General features: G+C 46.3%; 1 protein-coding gene across 2 annotated transcripts in view; it reads right to left on the bottom strand.

The window, feature by feature from the left end:
* Positions 1-25,395, bottom strand: part of Syn3 (synapsin III) — a 360,471-nt gene extending 335,076 nt beyond the window's left edge. Inside the window, exons 1-2 of one of the 2 annotated variants that reach the window (XM_038314795.1) lie at positions 25,079-25,395; positions 4,124-4,181 (exon numbers count right to left, since the gene is read on the bottom strand). In XM_038314795.1, the coding sequence (XP_038170723.1) occupies positions 4,124-4,181; positions 25,079-25,389 (369 nt within the window). In that variant the 5' untranslated portion in view covers positions 25,390-25,395. The remainder of the gene's footprint in view (positions 1-4,123; positions 4,182-25,078) is intronic. The other variant, XM_038314794.1, reaches the window with a different exon arrangement.
* Between the last annotated feature and the right edge of the window lie 1,094 nt (positions 25,396-26,489).

Genomic DNA, 26,489 nt, shown 5'->3' with positions numbered 1-26,489 from the left:
AAAATGATGCAGCTCTCCACTTGATTCCCTGGGCCTCTGGATTCCTGGCTCTGCTACAGCCCAGGCAAGTGGTTTGGGAATTGTGGGGAAGTGGGTGGAGAGATGGGGTGGAGGCTTCCTCTAAGCCAACCACAACTAACTCTTTGACTCTGTCCAACAAAGCCCAGACAGTACGATTATCTGGCTAATCTGACCCTTCATGGAGAGGCCAGCTTAGACTAAACAGTGGCTTCCATCCTAAAGCTTCTCTCGAGTGCTGGAGGATGAGTATGAAGTTTCAGGGGGTTGAGATTGCTTATGTGACCCACCCATGGATCCAGTTGGGCCAAAGACAAGTCATTCGGACTTCAAGAAGGGTTTGAAAAGGAATGTCTTCCAGGGACAAATGCCCAAATGACATGCTAGTTGGTTTCCTGACTAATTTACTTTTTGGTTTTCCATGGCTGGAAATGAGAATGACTAAATCAGCCAACATTTTCCAGCACAAGTGCAGCCCCCACAGACTCCTGAAGTGTTCCCATCATCTCTGTGTGGGGGTATATCAGGTGTCCTTCCCTGCAAACAGATCTGGTACCTGCCACTTGGGCTGAATGCAGAGATAAGATACCAGAGGGAAATGAAAGCATGCCTTGGGGTTACCACAAAGGAGATGAAGTATGTCCAGCTTGGTTGGCAATGGAACATTTGCCAGATGGTTTACAGAAAACTGAGATTTGGGAAAAGAGATTAAAAAGCAGGGATTTATCACTCTTGGAAACGGATCTGCCAGGATCTGTGGAATCTGATAGTTATTCATTCTGCAAACATTTCCTTCTGTTCTAGTTTGTGCCGGGACCTATGCTACTTAACAGAGGAGATCTGGTCATGGCCCCTCGCTGCAGGCACGTAACCCCACCCTGAATACATTGATGAGAGGGAAGGAGGGAGGTGCTATGAAAGGACCCCTGAGTTCCTGATTCACACAAGGCTCAGGGAGGGAGTCTCTGAGGAAGCCACTGTTAATTAAGCCAAGTCTTTAAAGGGCCCAAATTGCTCTTCTGAGAGATCACTCTAGGGATAGTGAGGTGGTTCGGTGGGTAAAAGTGCCTGTAGTATAAGTGATCCTAAGTCTGGATCCTTAGAGCCCACACTAAGCTGGGGGCAGCAGCAAACATCTGTGTTCTCAGTGCTCAGAGGAGGAGACATAGATGCAAGGAGCTCCAGAGACTCCCTGGACAGCCAGCATAGCAGCAAAACAGGAGCCCCTTTCTCACACAAGAGGGAGGGTGAGGCCCAACTCCTGAAGTGGTCCTCTGACCACCACATACCTGCATAGTACACAGGCTCCAATATCACCATACACACACACACACACACACACACACACACACACACACACACACACACACAAAAGACAGTCATCCCATCCTGGTTTGGGCATGAAGAATAAAATGGAGACTGGTAAACAAATAGAGCTATTGTGGTTGCCGATCAAAAGTCTGGCTAAGAGCTGGTGGCCATCCAGCCAAGGCAGAATCTTGACAATTAGCAGTGGAGGAACTAGGGAATCATGAGATATGGAGTCAAGAGGACATGGCAAAGGACAGATGTAGTGGCAGAGGGAGGATGCACAGATTTGCAGCTCAGGTGGAAGGTCCAGGTTGCACTCTCTGTTGAGAGGGGGGTAGGGGGAAATAGTGAGTTCTGTACTGAAGTCAAACAGTGGGACTGGTGTCTCACCTGGTACTGGCCAAACTCCTCTGCCCTTGGACCCTCAACCTCACATGCTTCCCATGCCACCGGCTCCACATATTAAGAGCCCATCTACTCTTCAATCCAACTCAAACAGCACTCAATCCTCAAAGCCATTTCTGTTTATGGACGGGGCCACTGCTTCTTTAGTCTTCCCCACATGGAGCTAGCCAGCATAGTAGTCGCTAGCAAATATTTGCAAAATGAACAAAAATAGCTTGCGCTTTTGCCATGGAAGGAAAATTAGTAGACACTGGACTGCCTTAAAAGCCACTGGATCATACTGAAGTTCAAACTGTAGGTGTTTTAATATGAAGCCAACTCCATCAATTTGATGCTCAACAGTTGGCTCCCTTTTCCTGAGTCACAGGGAAAAAATAGTGCAGGGAGCGAGACTGGGGAGAGAGGCCATTTCTGTTCCTGAGTTCCAAATGGAGTTTCTTCCAGTCAATTTTGTTCTTATTCACTGAAGGATGATGAGAAGAAGCGGGGGAGGAAGGGTTGTGGTAGAATGGAGTATGGGGGAGGTAGAAGAGGGAGAAGAAAGGGAGATTTACTAACAACCACAACCACTCATACAGCAAGAGGACAGATGGGGTGAAGGAATAGGACAGAGAGGGGAGAGGAGAAAGGAAAAGAAACGAGAGGAAGAGGAGGCAGAAAAGGAGGAGAAGAGGAAAGAGAAACACTTGTGATGTCCTGTCACTAACCCATGAGTCCTCCCGGCCACCCCACTGTCACAAACTGATGCTACTATTACCCAAGAGCACGATGAAGAACTGGAGAGGGCCCAAGTATTGCTCAGCCAGGACAACTAATTAAGAGGTGGAATTGGGATTTGAACCTGGAATCTGACTCCAGAGCCTTTTCTCTGATGTGCTCTCCTAAGGTTGAATATGGTGCTCCTTCCTATAAAGGAGGGTCTCAGTTTATTGACTGGTCAGAAACCAGGAGGAATGGAGTTAAGCCCTGATTTCCTTTGCAGTCTGACCTAGTCCATGTTTCTTCCTACATAAAACAAGGGGCATGGATATTGATAACAGAAGTGATAATGAGAGATGGTATTCTCAATTCTGGTCTCTTTTGATGTTTCAAATAACTGCATCCCAGTTACAATAACACTAGAAAATGACAGCACAGAGAGCACAAATCAGCTGCTTAACACCTAGAAACAAGAGAGTCAAGATTCAAACATGTGCCCTTCCACTATGGCGCTATGAATGAGAAGGCCCCATAGGCTCATCTATTTGGATACTTGGTCTCTGCTTGGTGGGATTATTTGAGAAGGAGGAGGAGGTGTGTCACTGGAGGTAGACTCTGAGTTTTGAAAAGACTCTCCATCCTCAGTGTGTCTCCCTCTGCTTCCTACTTGAAGACCATGACGTGAGCTCTCAGATGTTCCTGCCACCACGCCTTACCATCACAGACTCCAGCCTCCTGAAATCCTAAACCTAATGAAATTTTTTCTATTATAAGTTGTCCTGGTCATGATATTTCGTCACAGTAATATAAAAGTAACTAACACATCCATTATACTCCATAGTCAAAGTCAAAGGAGATGCCCTGGAGTCATGGGTCACAGACGGGAGCAGCTGTACTTGTCTCAGGTTTGTAGCATGGACTCCTTTTGATAGTTCTTTGAAGAATGGTCCTCTATCTGCGATGGTTGATCTTGGCTGTCGCCTTGACTACATCTGAAATTAACTAAAACCCAAGCTGCCAAGTATACCCGTGAAGGATTTTTTTCTTAATTAAATCATTTGAAGTGGGAAGACCCATCTATTATCCAGATCTTTGAGGTGGGAAGATCTACCTTTAATCTGGGCCACACCTTCTGCTGGCAGCCTACATAAAGGATGTGGACGAAGGACGCTTGTTCTTTGCCTACTTGTTCTCAATCTCTCTGGCAAATCTATTCCCTTACTGGCATTGGAGCCTACTTCTTTGGAATTCTGGCATATTTTGAAGACCAGTTGAGACATTTAGTCTAGTACGTGGAACTGGAGTCTTAGACCTTCCATCGGTAGATAGTCACTGTTGAACTTCGTGGACCACAGCCTGTAAGTCACATGTGTGTGTGTGTGTGTGTGTGTGTGTGTATACACATAAATATATGTATATATTTACACTTACATATAAACTTATATAGTACATATATACTATCAATTCTGTTGTTCTGTTCCTTTAGAGAACCCTGACTAATACTCTACTTAAAACCAAAAGATTGAAAACTTAGTGAACCAGAAAATTCTGGAACTTAATGAGACTCCCAAGTAAAACCCAGGATTTTTCTGGCAATCTTTGTTCATTATGACCAAGGTTGCTCTTGGAAATAGCCACTGTTCAGAGAAAGGCAGCTGTGGGAAGAGCTAGGGAAGGGGCCACCACCTACCTGCTCCACTCGGATCTCAATGTCACCATTCACTTTCTTCCCGTGGAAGTACTTTGACCTGCAAGGAAACCAAGAGACCTGCTCAGTAAGGGTCCATTGTCCTTTCCTCCATTTCTCAAATGCCTGACCATAAAGGTGGAAGCCAAAACCGTCTCAACCTGCCACTGTCCTCCCCTGACAACCCACACTGCCTTGGTACTTAGAGATAGAACGGTGGAGGAGAGGAGAGTGGATGGGAAGAGAGGAGACTCGACCTCCTGTACCTCAACTGCAGCCTCTAAAAGGAAGCCATGCTCCCAACTTCTATGAATGATTTGAAAGACTCAATGAGACAAGGAGAATATAAACAGTGCAGTATTGATTTGGTGTTATTTTATTAAATTACACATATGTACTACCTCAAGGACTTATTGATCTGTTCCCTCATGTCTGTATCAAGTGTCTAAATATCAACCACTAATTCATCCACTCACCCAGCCTTCCATGACTCCATTCCACAAAGCTAATTATCACCATGAACTATTGATCAAGGCCAAAGAGAAGTAGCATTCTTATGACCTCACCTTCCCGTTCCCTGCTGACCCTCCAACCTTATTCTCAATTTCTCCCACTTGCCCACTTTCCTCTGTAAGCACCCTACTCCTGACCATAGTTCTTCTCCCTTCTGACATGGACTGCCTTTCCTACTGCTGATTACAAGTATAATTAAAATCAGTAACGGTGCTTAATGTCTGCATCCCACTGAATGACACTCGGAATTCCTCAAGTCTGTGACTCATCATTTTATCCGTAACACCACCAGAATGTGCAGCACATCACAAAAATGCAATTAAATTATCTGTTGAATTAATAAATAAATGAATGTAGGGTTTAATCTGTGGTCTTTGTCATTTAATGTGGACAACTGCCATCATGAAGCAGGCAGTTTTATTTCTATCCTATCAAGGAGGGAACTCAAAATGCAGAGACTAAACACTTGCACATTCTAAGGGGGATCTGCACCCAGGCCTTCATCTTCACTCAACTCCGAAAGAGTCGGGACAGAGGGTGCTTAGGGGTTAGATATCTTTCCATGTGAAATGTGAAGGACCAAGTTTGCATCCCCATTTCCCACTGCTCTTGCAATGAAACACATGCTTGAGTAATTTGCTGTGAACCAGACACTACGTTAAACATGTCTACAAACCTTCTAGGGCTGGAGGTAGCACTTTTCTTCCTCCTAGCTCATCCTCTCCTTTTCTCACAGCAGAAATGTTTATAGATTAGATAAACATTTATCTAATGTGGTCCCAACACTCCCCTAAGTAAGGTATGGCCACATGACCCCATTCTAATCAAGAACTTGAAAGTATTACATTCCAGAACCTTCTCTTAAGTTTCTTCATTCTATTCTCTCCCCTGGAGCAGGGATGTTGCTAACTATTTTTTCAGTCTTTGTCTGTGAAAGAATCCTTTCTACAAACTCTTAGTCTGCCCCACTGTCTGCCTTCACAGCTCCCATCAGTCCTCAGCCAATGCCAAGTCTTCCCCAAGACCTCCTGCGTCCTTTCCTGACAGTGTTGATGCTACTGTCACTTTTTCTTACAGTATAGACAGACAAAGATGTCACCGAGGCTGGGCTTTTGTGGAAGAGGAATGGTTGGTATGACCTGAAAGTGAGAAGGTAGGCCTGTCTGTCTTCCTTTCCCTTCCCTTCCTTTTGTTTTTTTCTGTCTGTCTGTTGTTCTGTCTGCCTGTCTGTCTTTTTTCTTTCTTTCCCATTGATGCTCTTCAATAAAATGTGTGTTTAGCTAGCCTCCCACAATGCAGAATTTTATCACAAATCCTCAACAAGAGGAGTCATCACATTCCATTCCACCTCCAGTATTTGTGGGGCCTGGAGAAAACAACAAATGGTCTACGAGGTGCATGACTAATATTTCAAGTTGATGAATATTCTAATTTCAGTTCTGGGGCTGTCGTATGAGATCTTACCAGAAGCAACTCAGAGATGAAAGGGTTTTTTTGGCTTACAATTCCATGTTACAGGCCATAATTTGGGGTAAGTTAAGGCATGAACTCAAGTAGTCATAGCATACCCACGGCCAAGGGTAAAGAGAAGATAAAGTCAACCTTGCTTGCTTATCCTCAGCTATCTTTCTTTTGTAGGGAAAGATTTTTCTCACAATTGACTAGATTTTCCCAACAATTAGGGCAATCATCTACAGATCTGTCCACAGGCCAGTGTTATCTAATCTGTCCCTGTTTTGATGCCTCAAGCAATTCTACACTTTGGCAAAATGACACTTAATACTAGTATGATGAGTAAAGTTAACAGTTGCTAAATGATGTAGGTGTGTCTTCTATCTATCTGATGATTTCATTGGATAATTAATAAAGAAACTGCCTGGCCCATCTGATAGACCGGCCCTTAGGTGGGTGGAGTAGACAGAACAGGAAGAAGGAAGTGAGGTAGATGGCCCAGTCAGATGCCACGCCTCTCTTAAGTTAGGCAGACTGCCATACCTCTCCTAAGGGAGCCAGACGCAATGAAGCTCCAGCCCAAGATGGATGTACGCTAGAAACTTCCCGGTAAGGCACCACTTTGTGGTGCTACACAGATTATTAGATATGGGTTAATCAAGATGTGAGTAAGAGGCAGAAAATAATGGGCCAGGCAGTGTTTAAAAGAATACAATTTGTTTGTCGTTATTTGGGGGCACAAGCTAGCCGGCGATCAGGAGCAGGGCTGCAGGAAAGCAGCCCATAGCCCCACACTACAGAATGGCGCCCACGTGGATAACCGAATCCGCAGAAAGCTTGAGAAAGCTTGGGAAAGAATAGAGTAAAGCTCTATTTTTCGGGTCTGGCAAGCAAGCACTCTCATCTAAGAGAGGCTTCCTGACTCAGCTTCAGCTGCAAAACATTGCAGCTCCTTTAAGAGGTTCGGCTACGAAACACTTAAATGTTGTTGATGAAAATTAACTGCTTGCTTTTCGGTTTTCAGCCGTAGCAGGAAAAAAGCTGTGTCGTTTTAAAATGCCGGCTTTCTGAGCCATCCTGCCAGGGCAAACTCTGGCTCTTTCAAGCAGGCGGTTCTGACTATGGAGTTTTTGAGTGTTGTTTAACACTGTTGCAGCTTGCTTGCTGGCAGGGACCTTGAACCGCCAAAGAGTTGTGGTACCTCTGCCATGAGGCTGGAAAGCTAGGGAATGGGCTGGATCTAGCCGCCAAAGTCACGGCTTTAGTCCTACTGATATTGTTTGGTAAAGTAAAGACTCATGTAGTCAGAAAGAGAGATATACAGTAAAAGAAAAATTCAAAGTTGAAGAAAATGTCTAAGTGGTTTACACTGTGTTAAAAATATATGCAGGCTAAAGGTTAAAGTTCTTAAAAGTAAAAAAAAAAAAAGGAAGTAGTTTGTTGTGGTGGTACACACCTTTAATCCCAACACTTGGGAGGCAGAGGTAGATTGACCTCTGTGACTTCAAGGTGTGGCAGCACACACCTTTAATCCCAATGCCTGGGAGGCAGAGACAGACAGATCTCTGTGAGTTCAAGGTGTGGTAGCATACGCCTTTAATCCCAGCACTTGGGAAGCAGAGGCAAGTGGATCTCTGAGAGTTCAAGGACAGCCTGGTCTACAGAGTTATTCCAAGACAAAGATATACAGAGAACCTGTCTCAAAAAGTAAAAGTAAAACTAAACGAAATAGAGGTTAAAACAAAACTGCACAAAGATGGAAAATACATGGAGAACCTTGATACTGTATGCTATTATGCTCTCTTTGAATTGTTTGAATGCTGAGGAAGGAGCAACAGCTGCTAAAAGATATTTGTTTATAAATGCTGCTGAACTAATCCAAGATAGATATTTTGAAAATACTTTGACTTTAGAATTTGGATCTAAGGATATGATACTTTGGAAAAGAGATTCTTCTTTTATTTTTACAGAAAATGAGACCCGTTGGATTGCTTCTATCCCAATATGGTACGATAGACCACGCCCTCCTGAAAGGTTGCTGTGAACACCTTCAGAAAATTACTTCACCCAACTGATGACTGAGATGAACCTGGCATACAGGTTACACCATGAAAGATCTGATTAACAGCGTCCCCATTCAGCAGGAAGCAGTTTGGAGAGAAATAACTACGTCCATATTCCCAAATATTGTTTATAAATGTTCTTTTACATTTAAAGGGGGATATGATATAGATATGAATAATTTGCATTGGTAAGGATTTTAAGGTCAATTTTGTTATATGTATATGTATTTCTAATCTTGATTAAGGTATTGTGATCGTGTAGTTCATTTTAAGAATATAATGTATAATTAGGAAATATAGGTTGCTAATGGATAATCATTGATAATAGTAAAGCTTATAGTCATGTTAGTTAGATTTTCTAGCTATATAGAGATTTATTTAAGTTACATAGGCATTCTTCATATCTTTCAAAGACTACAGAATATCTCATTTTAGATGTTTTAATAACTTAAGGCTTTTCATGACAATGAGACACATCAGCTCCTGGCAGCACCAATCTACTTCAAGAGGAAGATGGGCATCGAAGAGGATCCTTATGGAGTTTGATAGCCACTTGGGCAAGAAACTGCTCTTGCCTGGACTGTTGGCAGAAACTGGACACAAAGAACCCAACGAGAGAGGACTGCTGAACTTGCCTAAATGTGAGATGATTCTTTGGGGTTCCTAATTCAAGAAAGAGTCTACGAGACATTCTGAAGGACACAGCAGATAGTGACTGAACTACCTTTGAAATTTCCTGATCATGGAAATGTCTGCTGGAAACTATGGGCCTGTAGGCTGAAGATGGATGCCCCAACAGTACAAAAGAACTTTGGGTGACTGTCCAGGCAGTGAGATGTCTCTTTCATTTCTAGAGTTTTGGAAGTAGCTTACTTCTTGTTCACTTAGGTAATATTGTGTTCTTCTGGAGTCTTTGATGGAGCTGAAGAATAGATAGATAGTTATAGTTGTTTTCCTTTGTTATGATAAAAGATAAAGTAGATATAAATATTGTAACTGTAATTTTTGCATGATAACTGTTTTGCTATATGTAATTTTACTATGTTAAAGTGAAAACTTTTCTTTTTTGTTTAAACAGAAAAAGGGGAAATGATGTAGGTGTGTCTTCTATCTATCTGATGATTTCATTGGATAATTAATAAAGAAACTGCCTGGCCCATCTGATAGACCGGCCCTTAGGTGGGTGGAGTAGACAGAACAGGAAGAAGGAAGTGAGGTAGATGGCCCAGTCAGATGCCACGCCTCTCTTAAGTTAGGCAGACTGCCATACCTCTCCTAAGGGAGCCAGACGCAATGAAGCTCCAGCCCAAGATGGATGTACGCTAGAAACTTCCCGGTAAGGCACCACTTTGTGGTGCTACACAGATTATTAGATATGGGTTAATCAAGATGTGAGTAAGAGGCAGAAAATAATGGGCCAGGCAGTGTTTAAAAGAATACAATTTGTGAGTTGTGATTTCGGGGCATAAGCTAGCTGGTGGCTGGGAGCCTGGCGGCGGGAAGCCGGCCCGCAGACCCTCACTACAGCTAAATAAACTATCTGCATTCCTTCTTTGAGGACTACAACTCATAAGGTCGTAGAATTCTACCCAGACTACAGTAGCATTGCAATGGCCAGCTCTTGGTCCTTAGTCCTAATTCATATTCTTCCCTAGTTTCCCAGTTCCTCTCCACTCTGCCCCATAACCCTGCAGATTCTGGTGTTCTCCCCTTAATACTTGACCGTCCCATCAACCCCAAGAGGGGATGAGGCAGGTTCACTCCCTGTATCTTGCAGACAGAGAAGTCACCTTTCAAAACCTCATAACGTTTCCAGTTGTCCCATAGTTTCAGATTTTCAGGATTCAACCCAGAACCCCAAGTTCCATCCTAATGGGGACCCAGGCACCAGTTGGTCCACTTTCTCCATGAATTGTTTCATGGCTTCTTCCATGAACATACACACACATCTCCTGTGATGCTTCAAAATGTCCTCTGCTTTTATGTTTCTGTTTTCCAGACTCCTTCTCACCTTCTAGAGTCCTCACTTGGGATATCTGTTCTTTTGTTTTCTTTAGTAGCACCTGGGCTGGGTGTCTCTCTTCAGCCACTGGGCACATTAAACTCTCCAACCCTTATGGTACCATTCTGCTTTATAATTCTACATTACAAAATGTCCCCTGCCTCCAAGCATCCAGTCTGTGAGCTCCTAGAAACCAGAACCTCCGACTCAACATTCATTCATTGCATGGAACATCACAAACCTGACAGGGCTCAGGACTGTGCTTCCCACAACCAGGTTAGTAAATGTTTTCCTTTTTTATGCGTTCCTTGTGACCTTTTATTGCCACCTACTGGCAAATCACTGTAATAACTCGCACATCTACAGCTTTGATGATATGGGTCATTGTGTGGATACCCGACCTGCAGGACTGACCGCCTCGGACTTGATTCCAACCTGGAACCCAGAACTCTGCATTATATGCCATCCAAGCAGCTCTGGCCTCAGAGAGGCCTCACCTTCCCAGGAGTCTTTGGAATGTTGACTGCTGGGGCTGGCAGGCGGTCTCAGGCTGAGGTGAGGGTCAGGCAGTCCATCCCCTGCCTGGCTGGGAGTCAGAAGTCTGTCTCCTGATGGGCCACACAGACTGCTGCCTCCTAGCTGGGGGTGTGTGTGTGGGGGGGGGGGTGGAAGGGTGGGCCCATTCAGGCTGGAGTTGTCTCAGAACAGCTCTGTCTGGCAGAGGGAACGGGAGGGATGGCCCAGAATTCTAGATGCCTTGGGGGTGGAGTCCACTGCCTTTGCTGTTGACTGGCTGTTTGACCTTAGGCAGAAACAGATGGATCCACGGTACCCATTGGCTTTGTCTCCCACAAGCAGCCTCAATCCCACTGCCCTAATATGTCCATCCTCATAGCTCCTTGAATAACTCAGCCAATCAGCCAAGTCCGTGGTCCTGCCCTATGAAAGGGGTGGGAACTCTGGAATCCAGGAGGCTTCTGTCTCTGTGGGTGGCCTCATATTTTACTGCCACATTAAAGGCACCAGGAAGGAGAATATTATAAACTGTGGCTGCCTGGGGTGGGAAATCCCTAGCTTGAGGCCCCGGGATATGGTGGTGTGTGAGAGAGATTTATGAGGAGTGGGCACGGCATATTCTTTTCCTGCTGCAGTCAGGGAATGAGCACAGATGGAATCTACCTGTGTCAGAGCACGGCTCCCTGAGATCCATCAGCCTGTGAAGCCAGCGAGGCCAGGTCACTTCTCTTACTTGAGCCCAGAAACTGAGGATTCTGCCAGTCCAGCTAGCCAGCTGGGATCCTCCTCCAGCCTCCCTGAGTCTGGGATGCAGGCAGGGGCACCATGGCCACTCGTTTACTAGAACACTGAGGATTTAAATACTGGGGCTCTTACTTGTGCAGCAAGTGCTTTGCCCACTGAGCCATGTCCATGGCCCCAGGAGGCCTTCTTTGCATGGTTCACTCTATAGTGATGGGCCATCTGCTCTGTGCAGAGCCTTTAAACATGAAGACCACAGGGCGTACTGCCTCCTAGGAGGGTGTGACACACAGATGGGTATAACCAGTAGCCATCAGCACAGGGATCCTGCTTGGTCCGCAGAGGAGACACTCAGCCCAGCATTGGGTGGGAAGCAGGTTTTGTGTGTGTGTGTGTGTGTGTGTGTGTGAGGGAGAGAGAGAGAGAGAGAGAGAGAGAGAGAGGAGAGAGAGAGAGAGAGAGAGAGAGAAAGAGAGAGAAAGTTGAAGAGAGGGAGAGGAAAGAGAGAGAGGAGGAGGGAGAGAAAGAGAGGGGAGAGAGACTATTAAGGGCAACCATGCTGGGCAAGTTCTACACTACAGGGTAGAACTGGGGTACTGGGGCACTACACATCTTCCTTTTAAGTATGAAAGAAAAATGCGCAGTAGACACATAGAGAAAGACCTGGTTTGGGAGTGGGGCAGGATTTCTGATACCTGCTGTAGATATTTTGGGACTACCTCTGACTCCTCCTCTGAATAATGAGGATTCAAAAGATCAATTCTAAAATTGCAAAGAGGATTTACATTAGGACACAGACGCAAAGGCATGTGGGAGGCTGCCAAGACTGTCAGCAAGCTGCTTACCAGTGGTTGCTGCTGAAGTGGGGCGGGATGGGTAAGGCTTCACCTTGCTGGGCCTGTTGGCTTTAGAGACAGACCCAGGTCCTATCTAGCTCTGTTACTTATCCTGATGCTACCTCAAGCAAACACCCACCACCAAAGTACTAGTTTTCTCATTGGTAAAAACAATTAGGACAAAAATTACTACATCTGCCACCTGAGCAAAAACGCCTAAAGAATGCTCTTGGTATATAGCAGGTGTTGCTAATGTTCAGCTCCTCCCTTCTGTTTTTCTTTTTGCATGAAAAGGGCCAAAAGATTTATTATCTATCTATTCACCCATGTACAGAGTAACTATCCACCTGACTTATTTATCTAACTCATTCACCCATCTATCCACTCACCTGACTACTACTTAGCCATCCATCCATCCATCCATCCATCCATCCATCCATCCATCTATCCATCCATCCTTCTCCTCTCTACTTTGTATTAAGCATCATGTTGGTCTTTGCAATTGCACTGAATGAAACATCTGTCCAAGCAGAAAGGCCTTTATATTGTGCTGGAAGACAGTCCCTGAGGACACAGATCTAATAGTGACCCTAATACCACTATCCTTTATCATAAGTCCCCAAGTGGTAGATCTCATGGAATCCTTAGCCTCATTTTGACTGGATGAACTGTAAACTTTTACTTCTGTGTATCAGGGGTGTAGTGTATGTAAACACGAGTATGAATATGTGCAGATGTATGCACACACGTGGAAGCCAGAGGACGACATCGGGCATCCTGCTTTATCACTCTATATCTGCCTAAGACAGAATCTCCCTCTGAGCCTAGAGCTAGGCTTGCAGCCAGGAAACCCCAGTAAACCTCTTTTCTCTGTGTTTCCCAAGCTCTGGGGTCACAGGTGTGTAGGGGACCATGCTGAGCTTTTTCTGTGTGTGCAAAGGATCCAAATACAGATCTTCACGCTCGTGCGACAAGTTCTCATTGCCACAGAGTCATCTCCCCCTCTCCCTTTTCCTTTTAAAATGCAGAAATCATTTCCAAAGTCTGGCTCCACTCAAACATCAAAAACTCGGCCACCTCTGACCTGTATTCACACATGGCAGAAGCTGGCTGAGTGCCTGTAGCTGCTGCCTACAGATGGGACACCGGCCGTCACACCCAGCACAGTCCCCATGCTTCCTTGTCACCTCCCAGCCGCTCAAACTTAGTGGCCAATGCCATTTACCGTGGAGTCCAAGCTGCTGTTTTCCTGGCCAGAGGGAAGTATTTTTTCACCCATGCTGTTCCCATCCACGTGACCCTGAACTCACAGACTGGCTTGTCTTCCACGGGCAATCTCTGACCGAGCCAGTTCTGCATGTGATAATTAACTCGACCGGGAGGCCAGGAGAGTGGACAGGAAACCTTATCCCTTTTCCTGCCATGGCAGATTATTGAAACACACTAGAAGCGCCCTTCCACAGAACCTGGGGGAGAGATGTTCTGTCACGAGGTTAGCATCTACCCAGAGATTTGCCTCTCCGGGGGCAGGGCTGCAACCAGTGGGGTAAAGTCCAGAGGCGCCAGCTCTGAGCGACTATTGCCCAAGTAGACCCAGGTCTCTGAGGGACTCTATATAAAGAAGGTCACTGAGAGGGCCTGGCCTAGAAAGCCATATTGTGGAGGGTGAGGCAAGACTTGTAATGAAGCAGTAGAATTCCTCAGAGCAGAATAAGGCAAGGGCATAGATGAGGGTAAAACAAAGGCCAGAGGAAAACAGTAAAAGCTTCAGTTTAGAGCCTCCTATAAGAGCTTCTAGAATAAGCTCTTTGGGGTCTGAGCCCTTGAATATTTTTACAGATGTGTACACAAACCAAGCTTGGACCCTTCTATACAATGGGGTATTCACCCCCTTCCCACCACCCACTTGACCTCTGCCAGTTAGTTCTACTTATACTGAGCTGTTCTTGTATCCTCCACTTATCAAGTTGAATTTCATCTCCAGCCTTCATTGCGCCAGAGGTCTTGGCTCTATTCATTTAAGCCATGTGACGTTTTCATCATTGTCAAAAAGCAGGTTCCTGGCTCCATCTGGACATCTGGAATCCACTGTGGTATGTGACAGTTGCTCTTGGCTTGACCTGTATCCACCAAGTCCTTGTTTAGTAGTGGCTCCTCTTTTTGTATTTGCCTGTGTCTTGACAGAACCAAGCATCCTATACACAAATCTTTGCGGCTTTATCCCAAAGTGTCCCCCAAGAAATAAGGAGTGGACTAAGCCAGGTTTAATATCCCCCAAGAGTTTGTCTTCAAGTGCCAGGACAAACAAGAGTTGATGTATGCATGTGTGATGTATGCACACCTCTGGAAGGGCTGCACAGGCTGACTGTCTAGAACTCCAATCATTGTACATCCTTTTCCTTCTAAGAACTTCCCCACATAAGTCCAATAAAGCCTCGTTTTGCTTATGCGGAACCTGACCTGACACAGCAGGTTTAGGGTGGTAGCTGGAAATGACCATTGTAATGGGAACACTCATCTGGAGACATAATCTTCAACATCCACATGGCTGCATATCTAAGGGAACGGGTTCAGAGAGGAACGTGTCCTTTACCTGTGAGATCTCACAGCTTAGGTAAGCTCTTTAGAGAGACAGCAAAAGGAAAGAGATTTGGGGAGAAAAATTCTCCATATTCCCTTCTGTTCACAGAGATTTTCCTAGGATTTTCTAGCAGGGCTTCAAGGGTGAAGCTCTCCAGAGCAGGGTATGGGTAACACTCTTTCTGTTTCCCCTTCCTCCCTCTCTACTTGCAGGAGCTGGCTAGGAAGCTGCAGGGACATCAGCCCTTGGATTGGACAGCTTGAAGACCTCACGGAGAGGGGTCAGCACTTGAAAAATTCCTCAAGTCAAAGGGCTAGGGGTTTGGGTGCCACACAAGGCCCTCACTGTGTGCGCACATTGTTTCCCTGATAAAAGGGGCCGGGCCTGGGAAAACTGAGCTGTCTCCAGGCAACAGAGCTGGTGGATGGGGAATGTCCAGGCCCCTCCCCTCCCCCTGGACACTAGGGCAGGGAGAAAGGCAGAGAGGGAGGGGCAGAGGTGCAGGGCCAAGGTCCAGCACAGAAGCCTACCAGGTGGGGTCAGGTGGGATACTGGAGTTAGGATGTAAAGCAAGTAGCAGGTGACACCCCTTTAATAAGGCTCCCTCTTCCCATCTCACCGCAAGTCCCTCACAGTTCTCCACATCAAGCAGTTGCCTTGTGGAATGGGGAGCCTTGTTCCGGCAAAAAGGCATGAGATGTTCCCACAGATAGAGGGCCTCAGCAGGGAATTGTGCATCTCGACTTTAAGCCTCTTCCCTTACTTCAGGGCTGGCCCGATTGGCTCTCGTTGCATCTTAGAGAGTAACTGCTAGTTTGCCAGGGCCTAGACACCCCTCCTCCAGGGCTTCTGGATGCTGGCCCTCCAGCACAGCCAGCTGAACTGAAAAGCATGCCAAGCGGCTTCCTTCCCTCTGGCTCCCAGGGCTATTATATTCACAAGCAATTAGTAACTGCAATTAATTGTTAATAACAGTTACCATCCCGGGGCCTATTATATCAGGCTGAGCCTTGTATCAACCCCACCCATGCCATTATCTTTAACCTTCATAATTAACCTTCCTGAAAGTTAGCCCAAAATCCTGCCTTATAGGGGAGGGATGTGAGGTTGGGAGGTTGGACTTGACTAAGATCTCATACGGGAGAGGCCAGATCCCACAGTATCTAGGAGTTTGGCTGGAGTCTGTCCTCTGCGCTCATCTCCCTTCCTGAAGGCAATGGCAGAGAAAGCTGTGCTCCGAGAATGGGGCCAGTCAGGAGACCTGGTTTAGCTGCTCCCCAACCAGAAAGCAAGACACCCCAGAGGACAGTCTCTTGCTCATCACACATCTGTAAAGCTAGATATATCACTTGTTTTCTTCTTTCCCAAGAGAAACACTGGATACTCAATGAAATCTGAATTTCAGATGGACAGCAAATACATTTTTAGTACTAGTCTGTCTCATGATTCACAGTAGGCTCAGTCATTAAGTGTTAACTTGACAACCTGTGTTTTTATTTACTCAATCTGACAAACCCTACTTAAGTGGTAATCTTGATTGCCAATTTGACAAGCTTTAGAATCACCATGGAAACACAGCTCTGAATGGCACCATCCTGTGGGCTGGATTCTCAGCTGGAATAACAAGGAGAAAGCCGGCTGAGCACCATTATTCATCTCCTTCTGCTTCCTGACACCTGACACAATGTGACTATCTGCCTGACACCCGACACAATGTGACTATCAGCCTTATGACACCCGACACAATGTGACTATCTGCCTTAGACACCCGACACAATGTGACTATCTGCCTTACATATCTGACACAATGTGACTATCTGCCTTACACACCTGACACAATGTGACTATCTGCCTGACACCCGACACAATGTGACTATCTGCCTTACATATCTGACACAATGTGACTATCTGCCTTACACACCTGACACAATGTGACTATCTGCCTGACACCCGACACAATGTGACTATCTGCCTGACACCCGACACAATGTGACTATCTGCCTTACACACCTGACACAATGTGACTATCTGCCTTAGACACCCGACACAATGTGACTATCTGCCTTACACACCTGACACAATGTGACTATCAGCCTGATACCCGACACAATGTGACTATCTGCCTTACACCCAACACAATGTGACTATCAGCCTTATGACACCTGACACAATGTGACTATCAGCCTGACACCCAACACAATGTGACTATCTGCCTTACACACCCAATACAATGTGACTATCTGCCTGACACCCAACACAATGTGACTATCTGCCTGACACCCAACACAATGTGACTATCTGCCTTACACACCTGACACAATGTGACTATCTGCCTTACACACCCGATACAATGTGACTATCTGCCTTACACCTGACACAATGTGACTATCTGCCTGACACCCGACACAATGTGACTATCTGCCTTAGACACCCGAAACAATGTGACTATCTGCCTGACACCTGACACAATGTGACTATCTGCCTTACACACCTGACACAATGTGACTATCTGCCTTAGACACCCGACACAATGTGACTATCTGCCTTACACACCTGACACAATGTGACTATCTGCCTGACACCTGACACAATGTGACTATCAGCCTTATGACACCCGACACAATGTGACTATCTGCCTTACACACCTGACACAATGTGACTATCTGCCTGATACCCGACACAATGTGACTATCTGCCTTACACACCTGACACAATGTGACTATCAGCCTTATGACACCCGACACAATGTGACTATCTGCCTTACACCCAACACAATGTGACTATCAGCCTTATGACACCTGACACAATGAGACTATCAGCCTGACACCCGACACAATGTGACTATCTGCCTTACACACCTGACACAATGTGACTATCTGCCTGATACCTGACACAATGTGACTATCTGCCTTACACACCTGTGGCCGTACTTTCCCACTGTGATGAACCGTCACCCTTAAAGTCTCAACCCACAAAAACCTCCTCCCTCAAGCTGCTTCTGGTCAGGTATCTGGTCACACAAAGGAGAACAGCCATTAACACACCTTCCCACAGCTGCTGATGCCAACTCTGAGATCACACCCTTCCCCGATGCCTACCCACAGGTGGCAAAGATGGAAGCAGAAAATCCTGACTACCATGGGACCAATTAGGCATACTGCAAGTCCTCGGAGAGACAGTCCAAGGTGTCTGGCTGTCCTTGTTCCTCTGGCCAAGCAGCCAGGAGCAGTGTGACATCTCAATAGAATGCTGGAGCCTTTCTTTTTACCACCCAGAATTTGCAGCAGGAACCTTGGGAGTACCAGGAAAGTGTCAGGAACCTTCCCGAATTCCACAGCATGTCTTCCAAGAGAACCTTCCCAAGGCACCCACAAGCTTGAATCTTCCTATGGCAGAAACAGAAGCTATTTGGTGACTTTCTTCACCCATGAAATACCCAGCTTACTGATCTCACTGTGGGCTGGGAACTGTGTTCAAAATTCCAGTTGTAGTTAAACAGGGAAGAGAGAAACAGCCTAAAGGTGGAACTTACACTGGAAGCACAATACTGAGACTCAGCTGGAGAAATAGCATGTGCTGCAAAATGCACGTGAAAGAGATGAGAAGGGACTTCTTAATCATATCCCCTCAAGGTCAGTGAGGTAGGGAAACTGAGGCTCACAAGCAAGTTGGCAGAGACACAGAGAGGATGACAGTCAAGTATGGGCCTTAATTCTCAGCTGCCACCTATCAGACCCAAATTCTCTAGAATTTATTCTCTTTTCCATTTAATTCCCTTAGAAAATGTCTGGCATGTGTTCTGGTAGGTGACAACTTTAATATCAAAAAAGGGAAAAGAATGGTAGAGCCCCTGCCTGAGCTCCCTTGGTACTTTAAAGAGAGGAAAAAATATTCTGTGTGTTCCAATGCAATTTCTCCACAAGGTTCACTTTGCCAGTCTGCGACCATGAGTGTCTGGATGTCTGCAAGGACTCCCATTTCTCCTGGCACCTTGACACTCAGCTACTCAAAGGGCTCTGTCTGGCAGGGTGAGACCACCTGGCTGGGGCAGGGCACTTTCCTGTCTGGCAGGGTGAGGCCACCAGGCTTCTGTGCTTGGCCAATGAGGTGTGAATGGGGTTCTGCCACCATTCTCTCAGCTGGGCTGTCTGAGGCTGGATATGTGCGTGCAGAGGAGGAAGAGGCAGGGTTAGAGCCTGCGCACATGCAGCACAGGAGGTCCTGGGCTTCAGGTGCATCTGGGAGAACAACAAGAACATAGTGACACCCAGGCTTGTCCTCAAATGCCCTAGCGGGATCCCAAGATGCCAGAAACATCTGTTTGGTTTAGGGTACCGAGCCTCAAGCTTTCTTACTTATAAAACAAGAATAGTATTAGTACCGACACAGTAATTAGAAAGACTAAATTAGAGAATGGGTAAAAACCACCTAGCACAATGCCTAGTGATGGGGAGTGATTGTCAGTGTTCGCCGTGAATTGACAGAATTGACTCGTCTAGAGTCACCTGAGAGATGGGCCTCTGGGTATGTCGGTAGGGAGTGTCGAAATTATGTTAATTGATGTGAGAAGACCCATATTAATCGTGGGAGGGACCATTCCCTGGGCAGGAGACCCCAGGCTGTTTAATATGGATAGAACAATCTGGTTGGCAAAATGCTCTCTCTCTAACTATGGGTTCTACATAACCATGTACCTCAAGTTCCTGCCCCTGAGATCCCCCTCGGTGAAGGACTCAGCCTGGAACTCTGAGTTCCATAACAAACCAGTTCTTTCTTAAGTTGCTTTTGTTAGAGATATTAGTCCATCTATAAATGTTGTCCATGTAACAATGGGGACACAGTTTGGTCCTCAGAGTCTTTGATCTTCTGTTTTATCCACACTGCCTGGCATCTCCATAATGCCAAACATATAAAGCATGGGTAGGAAGGCAGCTCCTGTTCCCCTCCCAGCCCAGCCTCTTGTTTGGATTCCTCGAGCAGGTATGTAGACCTTCTGCAGCTTCCTCACCTGGAAAACAGCCCTGGTAGGTCCACTGGGAAGTGCCAGTGAGCAATGCTATGTACTGATAGAGCCTATACCTTCTTCGGTGTAACTGTCCCCACAGGGGACAATGTGGCACTCTGTTAGGTTGAGAGCAAGGTGAGAGCAAACAGGATTTAAGGAAGTCATTCCTAGCTGTCACACTCACACGGACCAATAATCTCCCAGATCATTTGCTTCGCCATCAGATATTTCCTACAGCCCTGCTATCTGTCCTGCTCTAGGCAAAGAAACACAATGGCACGATTTAGGAGTGGCTGGGTCATCCGTGGTAGAAGAGACAGAGACACCCATCTTGATCTTTTTCAACCTAGAAGTGTGCCAGGCAGTCATCCAGGGCTACCATTAACTGTGGCTTGCCAGGCAAATGAGGTATCAGCCTCTAGGCTCCATGGATGGTGGCTAAGAAGAATTTCTAATGAAGGACACTCTCTCCATTTGTCTTGACTGACAAAATAAACAAGGAAGGGAAGGAATAAGCAGATAGAAAGTCAGGTCACCGTTAGACAGAACTGCAGACAATCTGAGAACAAGGAGAGATGGCCATGAGGACATAGCCTTATCTATACCTACCTGCCCCAGTGCCCCGCCTCTCACTACTGACCCCCATCTGGAGAACCTGCAAGCAGGATGGTACAGCTGAGCCCATCCGGTGATGGTCTTTGTAACTGTTAAATAGTATAATGCTTTTATTTTGAAATTCAAACCTGGGGCTCTGGTTGGTGCACCCACACATCTCCCCGCTTACCTTGCATGTGTACACGGGCAAGGGGTAATCATGTATGCTTAAGCGTGGTGTGTGTGCACCCGAGGATGCCTCAAGCGCTGTTCCTCAGCTCCTGCCCACCGTATTTTTGAGATGTGGAATCTGGAACTTGCCAAGGAGGGTAGAATGGATAGCTACTGAACCGTAAGTATCCCCCTGCCTCCACCTCCCCAGTGTTGGATTACAAGTGTACATCACCACATCCAGCTCTTTATGTGGGTTCTGGGGATTAAACTTAGGACCTCGTACTTGGATGACAGGTACTTTACCAACTGAGCTATCGATCTCCCCAGCCTCTCCTTCCTCTTTAAAAAAACAAGTTTAAACAATCACTTTTCAGTGGATCTAGTGTGCTGATAGATAAAGAGCCAAGATTTTATGCATATGGGAATTAAAATCCCAACTCCTTCCATTGTGAGTTTGTACCACTGACTACGAAGGTAAGGTTCTTGTAAATTCATGCCACCCCATGGGCGGGAATACACAGGAGAGGGGATAATGATATATATACTGACTGAGCACTGAGTGTGCATTGAGCTCTAAACAATATAAAGATGAGAAAGCAACTTAAGGAAGAGATGGTTAGTTACAACGGGGAAAGAGTGACCATCACTGTGACAGGATGTTCACATCAGAGGTAGTTCCCCAGAAGAGGGAATACCCTTACACACTTCTAAGAATCAACAGAAACTGGCTGGGTAATCACAATAGTGAAGGGTTTTCTGGGGAACAGGGAACAGAAAGCGCTAAGGGAACGTGTGCTTGGAAACCACTTGTTTACAAAGCAGGATGCAGTGCTGGAGGCTTACCCAGACAGAGGACGTACAAGCTTATGACTGAACTTGAAGTTTAGGTTGGTGACGCACCATCAAAGGAGGGAAGCTGCTTATCCAGAGTGTATGATGTGAGCTTAGAAGGTAACCAGGAGACAAGGTCAGGACTGGAAGCCTGAAGCCAGAGAAGCTGCTGGAAAGTTTAGGCAAGCGAGCCAGTGCAGGGGCAGCAGGCTGAAGACAACAGCGTGAGACCGATTCATTTGCTCACTGTTTTCTCCTGTGGTTCCCAAGACTGACTGCTCTGCCCCATTCCAGAGCACAGACCTGCCTGCAGCACAACTAACAAAAACCCAGAGGCAGATGCTGGGGTTCAACCCGAAGGTCAGAAAAGCAAAACAGCCAGCCACTGGCTCTTACCTCTATCTCAGTCTGAAATGGCGATCCTGCCTCCAGGAATCTCAGAATGAGACTGTCTGAGAGCTGTCTCCTCCCGCCTTTTATTCCTTTCTAGTGCTGGGATTAAAGTGTGTACCACTACTGCCCTGTTTCTATGGCAAACTAGTGTGGCTACTGGGATTAAAGTTGGGAGTCACAACTGCCTGGTCTGTAAGGCTGACCAGTGGGCAGTTTTATCCTCTGATCTTCAGGCAAGTTTTATTTATTAAAATATAAATGAAATATCGCCACACCTGTCACTAAACCATACCTCCAGTAGTGTTGCCAGAGGTTCTCCAGCGACCCTTGCCCTGGCTAAGGTCACCTCTACAAACTGCGCCTTAAAGAGTTCAGCCATGAATCCTTGCAGCAAAGGTGGCTTTGCGATCTGATTTTTTTTTTTTCAGAAAATACAAAACACTATAAACCCAAACAAAAGCCTGTGGCAGAGAAGGGCATGGGCTCAAAGGGAGAACATCTTCCTACTGTTTCTCCAGGGACAGGCTGCCAAACTGCCTTCTAAATATTTATGTTTACACCTGTTCTCAGCCCTGGGCAGAAAAGCTCCATTTTTGCAGAAGACACCACTTAATGCAAAGATTAATATCTGGTCTAAGTGATTGATGAGCATTCATCCCTAATTGGGACATCTATATCATTCCCCACATCATGGCCTGGGAATGTCACAGAGGGAAGGGCAGCTAGAACTGAAGACTAGGAGGATGGGGGGCATGTCATGAAACATTGCCATCCAGACATGACATTACTGTAACCATGAACACATAGCAGCTATGGAGACTTGTGTGATATTGGACCCTGCCCCATTCTATCTTAGAGAGAAGAGGTGCCCATAAGACTGCACCCTTTCCTGAGGGGCTGATGATTGCTAATGGTTGCCTAAGGGGGCGTGTCATTTTCTTCAAGGGTATTATCACTGAGGGACTAGGTGGGAAGAAAATTAAGAAAAAATACAATAAAATAAATGCAAGGTCGGTCCCTTCTGCATTGTTCTAGGCAGTTCTCAGGTGAAATTGAGGGTGCCCACGGGTTGAAATAATCTGCCAGCTGCGCTCCTAGAAAGGGCATGGGTTCCCACAATACCCTCTGCTTACAAGGAAGCCTCATGAGATAGATTGGCCCTGGCCCAGGAAAGGGAAGACAGCTTACAGGGCTCAGCCTGAGAAGGGTCAGGAAGGGGACAGCAGCGTGCCTGTGGGGTGTGGGGGTGGGGTCACTCTCGGCCCAGACAGTGAGTGCCCACCTCATTATCATCTTAAAAGGGAAGGAAGGAGCTGTGGGAGCTAGCTTCTTCTCTTTTCACAACCTCCTCCCGGCTAGAGATCTTCACACAAAGGAGGAGGAGCTGGGAAGAAGCTGGACCTGGAGGCAGCCGGCCAGGAGACACGGAACCACGGGACTAGCCCGCCACCTGGTGGACACTTTTGGTAGCTGCGGCCAGGCATTTTTGGAGAACTCTGTAGGCAGGATTGAGAATCTTCTGGTGTCTGGAAACAGTTTCCCTATGTAGCCAGGGCTGGCCTTGAACTCACAATCCTCCTAACCTCAGCGTCCTGAGTGCACGGATTTCAGGAGTGCACCACCACAACCAGCAAGACCCGTTTTAGGCACCCAGTGAACATCATTTTGGAGATGACTGGGTAATGCTGAGTGGTTAGAAAGATTCAAGAAAGGAGTTCAAATATTCAGTTACCGTGGAGCCAACTCCCAGGCGAGCCCACGAACATCAGCTTCTTTTCCCCACCAAAGGGCTAGAAGGGCGCCAGAAACCAAACGCCGTTGTTCCAATTAAAGGGTGAGCAAGTGATAGATGTTTCAATACACAGAGACCAAAAGTGTATCTCCAGCTCTCACCCACAAGGGGGCAGCACCTAATATTTATACACTCCTCATTCCTGTAGATTAAGGAGATTGATGACCAAAGACAAAATGTAAATGCTACTTGGATGGGTCCCAGCCTTGTTCACTGTGCCTTGCCACAATACCACATGTTCTATGGAGCAGGAATACCTGAGGCAATCACCCATAGGCTAATCAAGAAGGCATGACCAACAGGAAACAGGCACACAGGATAAACCCTGCCCTTTCTGCACAATGCTGGGGATAAAGTCACAAACCAAGAATGCCTGGAAGGTCCTGCTGTCATGATCGGTGTCATGCAGAGAGGGCCACAGTCCTCTATAAGAGCAAGCATATATATTTAAATGGCACTGCCGGGTACTTTTATATTAACTTAGGCGTTACTGACTTCCATAAAGCCCCTTTATGAGGTAGGTACTGCATTTAGGCACAGCAAGTTACAAGAGCCACACAGCTCCAAGAGGGCTTGGGGGACAGGACAGGAACTCTGCCTAGCTGTTACCACACCACAGCACAGGATCTCCATTATTAAACTCTATTTCCAGATGGGAAGCAACTTTCTTAGGTAAGACAGCCAGTGTAGAATAAGGCCCAATGTCTGGTTAGGGGCCGTGGAGATGGCTCAGTGGATATACTGTTTGATTTGCAAGCAGGGGGACTGGAGTTCCTGAATCCATGTATAAGCCTGGCAGGCTAGTGGCAACCTGTAATCCCAGTCCTTAGAAGGCAGAGCCAGGGAGTCCAGGGGTGGCAGGGGCGGGCAATGGATAGGGTGGGGGAGGTAAGCTGGTTAGCTCATCCAGCAAGGGTCAATAAGCTCCCGGTTGATTGAGAGATCCTGCCTCTAAACAAAGTGGAGACTGGTCCAGGAAGACATGTGATGTCAACTTCAGGCCTCTACACAGAGCATATTCGTTAATACACAAACATGTACCCACACACACGAGGACACACATACACACAAGCACACACAGGACACAGATAGACTTAAATTAAAAAGTTGGATTAAATAGCAACTCGAGAACTTTGCTTGTTCAGAAAGGTCATACGGTTCCCGTGCTGTGTTCCTAGAACACTTGCAGCACCCCTATCAGATGTTTAAAGCATATACACAAAACTTCCCAGACCTGGGGTCTCTGTTTATTTATTTCAGAGCTGTTAGACTTGGAGTTTGCAGATGGAGCTCTGTTCATATAAGGTCCCTAGAGAAAAAGGCACACAGCTTCTCTTTGGTGAACCCCTCCTTGTCCCAGCTAGCCTCAGAAACCATATAAGCCTTTTATAGCACTTGATTTTCTATTCTGTCCTCCTGAGAGGTGAGACAGCCCCATGCAGGCTCCATCCCTGAAGCTGCTTACCAGTCTGTGTGGGCATCATCGATCACCAACAAGATCCTGGGTCTCTGAACCACGGGTGTGACAGGAGTTGGTGGTTCCATTAACCCCGAGGGGGTCTGTGGGGTCTGTTTCATGGCACTGGAGAAGGAGCTGAATAGACTGGATCCTGGAGAAGAGAAGGAGGCAGCCAAGGGCTGGGGGTGCCTCCTCTCAGTGGCCGGGGATGCTGGGGAGCTACTGGAGCTTTCTGGGCGCTGCAGGTCCGGCATGTAGCCATTGGGCAGGTTGGCCACAAAGCTGCTGTCGGAAAGACGCCTCCGGAGGAAGTTCATGGCTGTGACAGATGGGAAGCCTCCGTCCACACAAAAGCAACTAGGTGAGGCTCTAAGTGCAAGTGTGTAGCGACAGGAAGCAGGAGGTGTGGGGTCAGAGGAGCCCAGAGGTTCTACACACCAGAAGTGGGCTTCCCAGAATTCTGTTCACCTGTTGGAAACAATCCAGTAATCACATTAGTGGAACCAACCACCTCCCCTTTAAAAGCAAACAGATAAAGAACATTTCCATGTTTCCAGCCCACTGCTGGTGGCTTTGCAAACTGGGACACACTTTTAGAGACTATTTGGCAATATGCCTTAAAAGCATACAACTTCCAATTTCAGGAATTCTACACTAAGAAAAATAATCTCAGTAACAGATAAAACCCTCATGCAAAAATAGACATATCACAGCCTTACCAACACTGTTAAAGTACTGAGAAGCCACTCAGCATTCAGTCACAGGATGACACAGCCACTCAGTGGGTTGTTTCTGTCCATTCAAAGAGGGTTCAGATGGAGTATCTTTAGTAACAATACTAAATTTTGTATTGTAAACTTAAACACATCAAGCCTGAGCTTGCTGGCCCATGCCAGCAGCATTCACAGCTACACTGGAGGCAGAGACAGGTAGATCAATAGTTCAAGGCCTGCCTGGGCTATAGTGAGTCCAAGGCCAGCTTGAATAACTTAGTAAAAGCCTCTCTCAGGATTAAATGACTAATAAATATATTAAAATGTTTAAATGGCTGGGGCTATAGTTCAGTGAAGAGGGGCCTAGCATGCAGGAGACATTGAGTTGCATCCCCAGCAACTGGGAAAAAAAAAGAATGAAAATACAAAATTACATGTGTAGAATAACTACAGCCATATAAACGTATCACAACTTGGAAATTATAAATAAACCACAGCAGTGAATATATTTTGGTAACATGTTATTTGACCCTTTTCTATTTATGTCTTCCAAATGTTCTTGAACGTACAATGTTGAAGATTGAGATGCCCCCCCCCCATTAAGTTCATGTGTGGAAGATCTGATCTCCAGTGAGAGATCTGGAGACGAGGAGGCCTTTGGGACGTGACTGGAACTGGGTGACAAGTGTTGATGACAAAGCCTC

The sequence above is a fragment of the Arvicola amphibius genome, chromosome 17, assembly GCF_903992535.2.
Source record: "Arvicola amphibius chromosome 17, mArvAmp1.2, whole genome shotgun sequence".
Classification (NCBI taxonomy): Eukaryota; Metazoa; Chordata; class Mammalia; order Rodentia; family Cricetidae; genus Arvicola; species Arvicola amphibius.
The sequence above is the reverse complement of the archived record's forward strand: the minus strand, read 5'-3'. Positions and strand labels throughout refer to the sequence as shown.